This window comes from Hordeum vulgare, chromosome 3H (genome assembly GCF_904849725.1).
Source record: "Hordeum vulgare subsp. vulgare chromosome 3H, MorexV3_pseudomolecules_assembly, whole genome shotgun sequence".
Taxonomy (NCBI): domain Eukaryota; kingdom Viridiplantae; phylum Streptophyta; class Magnoliopsida; order Poales; family Poaceae; genus Hordeum; species Hordeum vulgare.
Genome location: NC_058520.1, coordinates 180,898,202 through 180,909,996, shown reverse-complemented (window position 1 = coordinate 180,909,996; position 11,795 = coordinate 180,898,202). Strand labels below are relative to the sequence as shown.

Genomic DNA, 11,795 nt, shown 5'->3' with positions numbered 1-11,795 from the left:
TGCGTTGGTTTTTCCCTTGAAGAGGAAAGGGCGATGCAGCACAGGAGCAGTAAGTATTTTCCTCAGTTTGAGAACCAAGGTATCAATCCGGTAGGAGAATCTCGTCAAGTCCAGAGTACCTGCACAAACACAAAAGAGCTTGCACCCAACGCTATAAAGGGGTTGTCAATCCCTTCAAGATTGATTGCAAAGTGAGATCTGAAGGCGGAAAGTGCAACGAAGTAAAAGAGTAAGGCTGAAAATATGGTGTGGAGTAGACCCGGGGGCCATAGTGTTCACTAGAGGCTTCTCTCAAAATAGCAAATATTACGATGGGTGAACAAATTACTGTCGAGCAATAGATAGAACCGCGCAAAGTCATGACGATATCTAAGGCAATGATCATACATATAGGCATCACATCCGAGACAAGTAGACCGATACTTTCTGCATCTACTACTATTACTCCACACATCGACCGCTATCCAGCATGCATCTAGTGTATTGAGTTCATGATGAACAGAGTAACGCTTTAAGCAAGATGACATGATGTAGAGGGATAATCTCAAACCAATGATGAAAACCCCATCTTTTTACCCTTGATGGCAACAACACGATGCATGCCTCGCTACCCCTTCTGTCACTGGGTGAGGTCACCGCACAGTGTGAACCCAAAACCAAGCACTTCTCCCATTGCAAGACTCATAGATCTAGTTGGCCAAACAAAACCCACAACTCGAAGAGAATTACAAGGATATGAAATCATGCATAAGAGAGATCAGAACAAACTCAAATAAGATTCATAGATAATATGATCATAAATCCACAATTCATCGGATCTCGACAAACACACCGCAAAAGAAGATTACATCGGATAGATCTCCATGAAGATCATGGAGAACTTTGTATTGAAGATCCAAGAGAGAGAAGAAGCCATCTAGCTACTAGTTATGGACCCGTAGGTCTATGGTGAACTACTCACACATCATCGAGGAGGTCATGGTGTTGATGAAGAAGCCCTCCGTATCCGAATCCCCCCTCCGGCAGGGCACCAGAACGTGCCCCAGATGGGATCTTGCGGAGACAGAAGCTTGCGGCGTCGGAAAAGTACTTTCGATGATCTCCTGATTTTTTCTGGGATTTTAGGGAATTTATAGGCGAAAGTCCTAGGGCAGAGGTGGCCTAGGGAGCCCACAAGCCTGGGAGGCGCGCCCCTCTGGCCGCGGCTAGGGGTCTTGTGGGATCCCTGCAGAACCCCTGCCCTGATTCTGACGCTTCCCGATCTTTTTCTGTTTCGGAAAAAAATGTTTTTGGCAGTTTCATTCCGTTTGGACTCCGTTTAAAATCCTCCTCTAAAAGGGGTCAAAAACATGGAAAAAACATGAACTGGCACTTGGCACTGAGTTAATAAGTTAGTCCCAGAAAATATATAAAAGGCATACAAAACATCCAAAGTTTGACAATATAATAGCATGAAATCATCAAAAATTATAGATATGTTGGAGACGTATGAGTACTCCTAATGTAAGATAATATAAAGGTGCCTCTCTTATGCCATACAATGTTTCTCTCTTCTCATCTCAGATGCTTCTGCTGTATAAGGGGTCCTCCGATCAGAGAAAGCACGTAGTAGCTCCAACTTTATGTCATACAACATTTCTCTCCCATCATCCAGCACTTAACTTCTCTCTTAGGCCTAATTTACTCGGAGCAACCGAGCACGCGAACCCGTGTTTTGCTTAGTGCCGCCCCTATCTCAGCTACTCTGTTGCTCTATAAAGATCTCCAACTAGTGCTCCAAGCCTCCGACCTACCCATTTTCTAGTCCCCAAGACTTAATTAATAAATAATTATTCTAAACTCATGTTTCAAATGCCAAAATGCCAAAACACATATATACCCTAACTCTTAGAAAGATTCTGGTCGGTTTGTCAAAATATTTCTTTCGAAATCTAAAGCCATTTGAGTATAACCAAACATACTCATGATGTGGGTTTGTAATCTTGATGTAAGATAATATATAGGTGCCTGAATGTTCATAAGATATGCCAAAAACAATAGACTATTCTCATAGGATTCTCTGATTTCTCAGCCCTCAACATATCATCAACTTCCCTTTTTAACCCATTCCTGAATTTGCAATAAGATAACATGCTTTTCAGGTGGCCTACCAACTTGACTGACATGACAACACCTCTAGCGCTTAACTTATCTCTCAGGCCTAATTTACTGGGAGCAACCGAGCAGGCGACCCGTGATCCTCTTAGTGCCAACAATTACAGGTCATCTCCAACATTGTTGTTACTAAAGAGATGTGTTTGCAACCAACCGCTAAAAGTCTCCATGTGTTCACATGTAATCTAGTCGTTGGACTACTCCGGGTATTTGGAGCGTAAAATATTCTTGTGTTCATTGATATACGGAGACACCATTACATAACATCATGAATAGAGAAATGACCAAATTAATACAAGTTCATCATCACATTAAAATCCAAATACATTAGTTATTACTGTAAAAATAAATACATAAAGTTCATACGTAGTTCTCATAAAACAACGTACAACTATGTAAAACATTTAAATGCAACAACAAATGCGATCAAAATAGCTACTAAGGTAACAATTGATCCAACATCACAATGATATCAAGCCTATTTATCAATGACATATTTTCTAATCTTTCTAATCTTCAAGCGCATTGCATCCATCTGGATCTTATGTAGATCGACGACATCGGCAACATGCAACTCCAATTTCATCTTCTCTTCTTCAATTCTTTTCGATTTTTCTTTCAAATAATTGTATTCGTTTTCAACTAAATGTCACCCCTCGACAAGAGGATCGGTTGGAATTTCCGATTCACATACCTCCTAGATAAAAACACCCATGTCAAGTTGGCCGGTATAATTGTCATAAACACTAAATGAAACAAATAGTTATAAAAGATGATATATCACATCCGAATCATAGACCAGACGAGAGCCGAGGGGGCGGATACCAAAACCATGGCACTATATAATAACAAACAATAATACAAGTAGCTATCTAAATCATACAAGTAAGAATTTTTCTTTAAAAAAAGATAAGAACAAGGGCTCACCACGGTGGCGCCGGCGACCGACGGCGGTGAGGACAAGGACGGGGATGGGACGACACCCTACACATGTGCAAACTAAGAAGTTAATTTAAGCTCAAATTGTGCATCTAAATCAAATAAACTCCAACAGACACTCCTTCACTAAAACCCACAAACCACTCTACTTCTACAACATATGAAATGAGCTAAACTAGCGGTGAGAGATGAAAGGATGAAGTTGCTAACCTTTTAGAACACTTGAATAGTTGGTGCACCGCCAAATATAGACAAATCTTGGGGCAAATGGAGCTTGGAGGAAGAACATAGGAGAAAGCTTAAGTGTGGCTCGATCATTTTATCGAAGACCTCGTGTGCATAGGAAGACAAAACAGAGCAGTGCACACACCTCCCACCTCTACGGCCAAAAAAACAGAGGAGAGGGGTGCATGAGCGAGTGTATATAGGCATCTTTTTAGTCCCGGATGGTGTCTAAAACCGAGACCGAAGACGGACCTTTAGTCCCGGTTAGAGACAAAAACCAGGACTAAAGGAGTTACGCCAGGAGCGAGGCCCTTTAGTCCCGGTTGGTGTCTAGAACTGTGACTAAAGGTCCCAGTCGAACCGGGACTGATGCCTGCTGAGGCCCCGCCGGCATCCTAGCCGCTCGAACCGGGATTGATGCTTATATTAGTCCCGGTTCATAACAAGACCGTGACTAATATTTTGATCTAGCCAGAGCCAAAGCCGTGTTTTCTACTAGTGCTCCCATGCCTCCCATGGGGGCGTGGCTTGACAGCGGGCGGCGGCACCGCGACAGCACCCACCACGGTCCGCCGTGGCGCCATGAACAAGCTTCGCGCGAGGCCGCCGCCGGCAGCGATGCTCAGCCCCGCGCTAGGAATTACGGCAACGACGACGGCGGGTCACGAGTGTAGGGAGGCGTGAGGGGATGTCGTCGGCGCGGTCCATCGGGCGATTTCTCTGGCGGCGTGGAGGCGGAGGTGTGGGGCGGGACACACGCAGGGTGGGAGAGAGGGCGCACGTGGGAGAGAAAGCAATATTGCGCACGTGATTATCCAGCACATGTGACTTTAACGCATCTGCTAGAGCAGCCACGGGGGTGCACGCGCAAAAAGCCCGATTTTTACAGCACCAGGCAGTTTTTGAGCGCCCGTTAGCGATGCTCTATAAGACAACACAGACTGTCAAACAAAGGAACCGCTACATGCAATGTAGCTAAAAATGCAAGGATATGAGTAGCGAAAGTAAAATAGAGGTACCATAATTCTATGTCTGCATGCCGGAAAAGTAATTAGCCAGCAGGCACTTAACCCTGTGCAGCTCATCATAGTTTCAACCTCAAGTAAACTAGGACTGTTGCCTGTTGGTGGTCACCATGTTGCGTGCATGGCTGTCGCTGGTATGTCATCTAACACCACTACTGCAGAACTCTGACAAATGTCCCCCACTCTTATGAAACCATTAATATATTTCCTTAATCCTAAAATTCTTGTCTCAAATTTTTCTAGATATGAATGTATCTAGTCAAATTTTAGTATTTAGATACATTCATTTTTAGACAAAGCTAAGACAAAAATTTTAGGACGGAGGAAGTATATACATAAGTATATATAATACACAAAATTTATTCAGACATAATTAAGATATTCTAACGTGTTAACTTGTGGCACCTACCAGCACCAGCACAGAGGCGAACAACAACAACCAGTCTCAGTTGGATCTCATTTTCACAGGATGACATTATTCAAAAGAAAGACAATTACGGTATGCCGTTATTGCACTCCAGGAATGAAGATGGTATATATGATATTTTATATATTTGCCTGGTCAGTTGCTTTAGCTTCTGGGGCTAGTTATTCAAACAAGCTGCAGCAGCAAGTCTAGTGTGATGATGACTACAAGGCCCTGAAAAACTCCATGGGGAAAGCTCTGACCCATCCCTTTATTCCCCACTTTTGGTTTTAATAAGCAGCACACTCCACTGAGATTCACATCCCCATCATGCTACCCCAGAGAAATAGTTGTATAGTTATCAATACTAAATCCATTCTGTTCTTTCGGACAACTCACATCTGCAGGGTGTTGGTTCCTTTGTGTCCAAACCAAGGAAAGGCTCCTCTCCTCTCTCCCCCGCCATTACCTTCTGTCTCTCGCTCTCTTGAAGCTGAGGAAAGGTAGCTGCATGCTCTCCTTGTCTGCAGGCCGGCGCCATGGAGGCCAACAAGCCAAGCTACTATCTCTTTGTCTTCGTCTGCGCGGCGCTTCTCTTGTCCTCCATGGCTGGTTAGCTAGAGCTCCACATGGTCATTGCATTTATTTCTTTTTAGTTAGGTCATGTATACCTTCGTTCGTTCTTGTGCATCCAAGAATTAGTGTTGGTTGTATCACTTTATTTCGGTTCTGATTTTTTGGAGTTTATTTGAGGCAGGAGCGCAGAGGAAGTTGCTGATGAATGAAGAAGATGCAGGATCGACGATGGTATATAAATGAACCAGCTAGCTAGTGATGCATACATCTATTCTTTGGATTCTCATATTTGTGTCGTTATATTAGATTCCCTTTAGCTAGCTACCTAGCAAGACGTTCTTATTGAACAAGGAACTAATAAGAGAAAGGTGTGATAGCACCCGGATGCCTAGGCACCCTCTATGAACAGTAAAATCAAAAGAAATAGAAAACAAAATAAAAAAAGGCTGAAACTTTGCAGCATCAAAGATGATCAAACTTTATACATTTTTGCAAATTATCATGTCAAAATATCTTGTAGAGACAGATGTACAAACAAGTTTTAGATTTTTATGCTAAAAGTGCTCAAAACTTCAAGCACTGAAATCTTTTTCGTGTGTAGAGCTTCACGAATAGTTTTCTCGTATGAAAATTTACAAACACCTACAAAGTTTGATCAGCATTGATGCTGCAAAGTTTCAGATTTTTATAATTTTTTTTTGATTTTACTGTTTATAGAGGTTGCCTAGACACCCGGAAGCTAAAAATCTACTCTCAACTAATAATTAGTTACTGTGAGAAATTTGGAGAAAGAAATACTCATATCAAGTCATATCTACTAATGTCATCGAATAAATAGGACATGGAACATAAGTTGATCACTAGCTACGCATAAGACTGATCGATGCAGTTTCTTCGACTAGAACACGTTTTTTTTTCTGTGCAGCAAAGTGACGAGCTGCAGTTTTTTGTTTGACGAGTTAGCACAGACGCTTCAGATTCTATAATGAACAATGCATTTATCATTCACAAAATTGATTAATATTGCTCTTGTATTGTTAGTTAGCTAGTAGAAGAGCTAATTGTTTGTACCACTCGTTAACTCTCGTGCATGCATGCGTGCATGGAATCATCCATGCAGCAGCAGGAAGACGACGAAGTGTTGGTGGTGCTGCACGGCGGGAGAATCCTCAGGCAGGTGAAGACGAACGACTACGGGACCTACGACCCAACTCCGACCATGGCCAAGCCTCACTTCAAGGACATACCTAACTAACTGATCATCTACATATATATCCGAGATCGACGGCTGGATATATACTGCCGCTCCGTGCTTCAACGATCAAGATCTCGACACCGATGGCAGGGTTAATGCTTTCCTATACATATACTATGCGAGAATATGATGTGTGCTGCATATTATTTGTCCCCGAATAAATAGTATATCATGTATCAATGCATGACACGCGTGTGGAACTTATATATGTGTGTATATGTATGTGTACACTGGTTTTGTGTGGATATATATACCTGGTGTGTGCATCCTTTTTTTGGCAGAGTCACCGGAGTATGCATTCTTGTTTGGTACTCATGCATATTCGTTGATTACTCCTGCACATTTCATTATCTCCTTTGGATGTACAAAAACGTTTGGTAGTGGTTGTATGCTCTTAGTTGATATATGTTTGGGAAAAAACCTTTAAAATTGCGTCGTGGATAACACAAAAGCATAAAAAGATACATATATCATCGCGGATTATTTTCTTATTTGAGAAGTTAAGTAGTCTTGATTGTCAAATAGGATGACATTTTTTCTGCACAAGTTAAACTAATTTTGGAACAACACTACTCAACGACCATAAACTGAACTCTAACAATTTCTGATTTTTATAAAGCATATCACTAGCTCACGTTTGTTCTGTGGCTTGTGTATTTTCTTCATTACATTATTCACGCATGCTTGAGGATTGTGGTTATATGAATAGTATTACTATATATATTGCGCTATTCGTCACCTTGGATGAGAAATAATTATTCTTTACCCCCTCTATTTTACCATTAATGCATCATATTTTTACATCTCGTATTTTTTTACTTCTTACCTGAAAAGAGAACGTAAGAAAAATATTAAATCGCCGTAAAAAATATTTTATGATATGTAAAGCTACGAACGTAAAAACATAGTGTAAAATACACATAAAATGCATTTTTTCTGGTCTTTTCACAGACATTTTTGTTTTCTTATGCCAAATTTTACATGATGAATCAATATGCATGTAGCTATTTGTATACAAAACGAAATTTATTTGTGAAACATTCATAAGATTATCTCGGTTGAAGAATAAATCATTCTACATCTTGGATGATGAATAGTATTACTCTCTCTCTCTCTATATATATATACTAGCAAAAAGGCCCGTGCGTTGCATCGGGTGTACAAAAAAAATATGGTTAGACACTTCAAAAAAATGCTTAGACAATACGAAAATCAAAAGTTAAGCCATTCTACATTTTTATATTTACATGTTTAAATTTTGTGAATGTGTATCTTATGATTTTGACCCTCCATCCCTGCCTGCCATCCATATTTTCTCGCTCCATCCCTGCCTGCCGTCCATATTTATATTGTACGCATCACTATAGATTCAAATTACATTATAAATAGATATTTAAGAAAAAGTAAACTAACATTATATTTCGATTCAAGACATGTTTTGAATCAAAGTTCATATATAATAATTTAAAATTGGAGTTACAGTTTAAAAGATATAAATTTTTAAAGTATTTGTCAATTATAATTAAACAACAGATTAATTAACAACATGGATCGGGCATGGTATGAAAATTTTGATTCTGCGCTATTGATTAAAATTATGACATAAATATAATTTTAAAATTGTGAAATAGGTAAAATAACATCATATTTATATTGTGCGCATCACTATTGATTAAAATTACATTATAAACAGAATTTTAAAAAGTTAAATAGATAAACTAACATTATATTCAGATTTTACATATGTTTATAATAAATTTTCATATATAATAATTTAAAATTAGAGTTATCATTTGAAAGATATGATTTTTAAAGTATTTGTTACTTATAATTGAACTACAGATTAATTAATACAAAACTGTATGAGTGTTTCTGAAAACATACGGAAAATGATTCATTTTTTACTTAAGTATGTACGGTGGGTTTATTTTATAAAAATCGAAGGACGTTTCTATAAAAATTACAAAAAACGATTCGTTCTCTCACTTAAATCCTGACTGCGGGTTGATTTTGGGAAACCGCAGGGGGTTTCCTGTAAAAAAATAAAAATAAAAATCATTTTCTCACTTAAATCCGGACTGCGAGTTGATTTCGGGAAACTCTAGGGGGTTTTCTGCAAAACGACCACGACGTACGGCAGAAGCAGTAGCTGCTTTATTATTAGGAAACGATAAGACAAATTTTTCGTACAACCGGGTATAGTTACTCCCACTTTTGTTTGATATGTTGTAGGTAGTATCTATCATATCGAAGAGTATGTAGACTATGTAGTATGTAGAAGATATTTAGATAGTATATATACTACTTTTTAGGTAGTTTGTATCTTATTTTTAGCAAACTCATTTTTAAGCACAAATATGTACGCATTTCATAATATTATAAGAACTATGGATTAACTATATTTTTTCATGTAACATACTTTGTAGTATCTTATATATAGTATGTGAAGATATTCAAAGTGATAAATTAGTATATATATACTATCACATAATAGTATATGAGACATTAGAATAACAACACCCTGTAGTAGGAGGTATTTTCTCTATTTAAACATCAATGCAATGTAACTTTTAACTTTACGTTTCATAATATTTTATCTTATTTCATACGTAAAAAGAGATCAAAAAATATATAATCATTATAAAAAATATTTTATGTCATTTAAATTACATACATAAAAACAGAGTGTAATATGTACATAAAATTCATATTTCCGGTCTTATGAAATATTTTTTAGTTTTCTTATGTCAAATTTTACGTGGTGAATCAATATGAATGTAACTTTTTGTATTTCAAAAGTAATTTATTTATGAAACGATCGTAAAATTATATCGGCTGAAGAATAACTTATTCTGCACCTAGATGATGAATAGACTTTTTATATTGAATCAACACGTAAATTTGACATAAGAAAACAAAAATATAGGTTACAAGACAAGGAAAAATTGAATTTATTGTATATTTTACACTATTTTTGTATGTTCTTAATTTTATGTGATATAAAATATTTTTACGTTGATTATATATTTTTTACGGTCTCTTTTTACGTATGAAATAAGACAAATTTACATAACGTAAAATTATGGTGCATTGATGTTAAAATAGAAGGGGTGAAGAATAATTATTCCTCACTCAGGGCGACGAATAACGCGACCGTATTAATAGGATTTTTAACAAGATATATGAAATATACACTTATCTATTTTCTCTCTTAAAAATTCATCATATGGACTTTGGTTGCATGGTGAATCAAATACTTACAAATTCTCACCACAATGAACTCAAGTTGTTGTATGCATTCCTAATTGGTCCAGAGGTCGGAAAGTGAACATCTCTTTCAATTTTAGTATTTTGCTATCCATCGAAGCCTAAGGACTCCCGTGTCACTCCCGCTGGTGGCCCAGGAGTAAACCCTAGCCGTCGCCAGTTCCTCATCTCCAGCCCCTCTTCCCTCGCCGTCGCCGACATGGGTCGTCGGGCAAAGCCCGCGCGTCTTGGCGGCGGTGGTGCCCTCTTCACCTTCGTCTCGGGGCTTAGCGACGCGGGCCGTTGGCCTCCGTTGGAGTTCGAGGGACACAAAGCTCGTGGCTACACGGGCAAGACGATGGTGTGACGCTGGAGGATGTGACGCGCAGGTCATGATGCGGACACGCGCAATCTAGCGCCCCGAGGGTGCGTGGTTGGCCGGGGCGACTGCGCCTGGAGGGTGTGCTTCAGCGTGACTCGGCCGTGCACAGAGGTGCAGTGCGGGCGTACGGGAGGTCGCCCTTTGGTCTTTGTCTTTCCCGGCGGTTCGCCACTGCTCCGAAGGCTTCATGGGGAGGGCGGATCAGGAGGGAATATGGCCATGGTTGACTGGTCGGCGGCGCCTCCGGTCAAATCTGATATGGCCGTTGTTGCTGGTGGTGGTGTCCATCTCCTCCGTCGGAGGTGGTCGACCTGAGGCTCAATGGTTAGATCTCGAGATCCGCCATCTAATTCCGGCTCCAAATCAGGAAGACATAGTTGCCAGTGAAAACCAAACTGATGGCGGTGTTTTGCGTTGTTACCTTGATGAATGCATCATCGTGTAACTATTGTCAACCCACTCGTGCTGCTCCGGGGGAAACCATGGAATCTGGTCTTCCAGATTGGATAATGACGGTTGTTCGGGCATAGTTTATGCTTAAGTAATTTTTGTGATTGATGACAGTACCGCAAAGGACTAACCGTGTGTGTTAAGATTTCAGATAACACACGTCAACGACACAAGATGACTCGCCCCCTCTTTCGTGGAACAGAAGCACGGTGTTCTCTACGATTCTCTTTATTTGAGTCATAGGAAAGTCGTACTATTAAGAGGGGAACCGTAGTGGAAAGGTTTGGGTGGAATCAATCTTGCACGCGCACACTTCACCTCTTTTCCCCCTTGCCGGCAACTTTGGAGTGGCTCCCGCCTTAGTGTTTCTTTATTCTTTGCAAATGGTCCCCCAGCGATAGTACCACTGGGCCTAGAGCCAGTACCGCTGGTGTGCTAGCGGTAGTACCGCTGCAGCCAGCGGAAGTACCGCTAGCTGGCGGTAGTACCGCCCCTGGTCAGCGGTAGTACCGCTCGAGGAGCTTAGTACCGCCTGCCTAGCGGTTGTACGTGGACGGACCTTTTTGCGAAGACTTTCTTGGCGGTGGTAGTGCTTATGCACTACCAGGGGCTCAGCGGTAGTACCGCTGCAGCCAGCGGTAGTACCGCTGGAGTGCTAGCGGTAGTACCACTGCTTCCAGCGGTAGTACCGCTAGGCACGGGCTGTGAGTGGGAAAACGGTTGGATTTTCTCCCCCACTATATAAAGGGTTCTTCTAGCTGTGGAACCCCATCTCTTACCCTCCCAAGCTCCATTGTTGCTCCCTAAGCTCAAAGTGCCCGATCTCTCTCCCTAGCCAATCAAACTTGTTGATTTTTAGGGATTGGTTGAGAAGGCCTAGATCCACACTTCCACCAAGAGAAAAGTTGATTCCCCCACCAATACCTTGCGGATCTTGTTACTCTTAGGTGTTTGAGCATCCTAGACGGTTGAGGTCACCTCGAAGCCACATTCCATTGTGGTGAAGCTTCGTGGTCTTGTTGGGAGCCTCCAAGCTTTGTGTGGAGTTTGCCCCAACCTCGTTTGTAAAGGTTCGGTCGCCGCCTTCAAGGGCACCTATAGTGGAATCACGGTACCTTGCATCGTGAGAGGACGTGA

At 40.7% G+C, this 11,795-nt stretch overlaps 1 protein-coding gene across 3 annotated transcripts; it reads left to right on the top strand.

The window, feature by feature from the left end:
* The first annotated feature begins 5,104 nt into the window (after nucleotides 1–5,104).
* On the top strand, nucleotides 5,105–6,846 carry LOC123439768 (protein CASPARIAN STRIP INTEGRITY FACTOR 1-like). 3 transcript variants are annotated; one of them, XM_045116447.1, is made up of 4 exons: nucleotides 5,105–5,185; nucleotides 5,280–5,361; nucleotides 5,507–5,556; nucleotides 6,446–6,846. In XM_045116447.1, the coding sequence occupies exons 2-4, from the start codon at nucleotides 5,289–5,291 to the stop codon at nucleotides 6,578–6,580; spliced, it is 258 nt and encodes an 85-aa protein (XP_044972382.1). In that variant the 5' UTR covers nucleotides 5,105–5,185; nucleotides 5,280–5,288; the 3' UTR covers nucleotides 6,581–6,846. The 3 variants fall into 3 exon arrangements, with proteins under 3 accessions (XP_044972382.1, XP_044972383.1, XP_044972381.1); XM_045116448.1 differs by having other exon boundaries at nucleotides 5,129–5,361; nucleotides 6,449–6,846; XM_045116446.1 differs by having other exon boundaries at nucleotides 5,132–5,361.
* The last annotated feature ends 4,949 nt before the right edge of the window (nucleotides 6,847–11,795 follow it).

Excerpts from the sequence above, each read along its gene's own strand:
- LOC123439768 (XM_045116447.1), top strand. The coding sequence starts at position 5,289 with ATGGAGGCCAACAAGCCAAGCTACTATCTCTTTGTCTTCGTCTGCGCG. Across the intron at positions 5,362-5,506 it reads TCTCTTGTCCTCCATGGCTG|GAGCGCAGAGGAAGTTGCTG; the intron begins GTTAGCTAGAGC and ends TATTTGAGGCAG. Across the intron at positions 5,557-6,445 it reads AAGATGCAGGATCGACGATG|CAGCAGGAAGACGACGAAGT; the intron begins GTATATAAATGA and ends TCATCCATGCAG.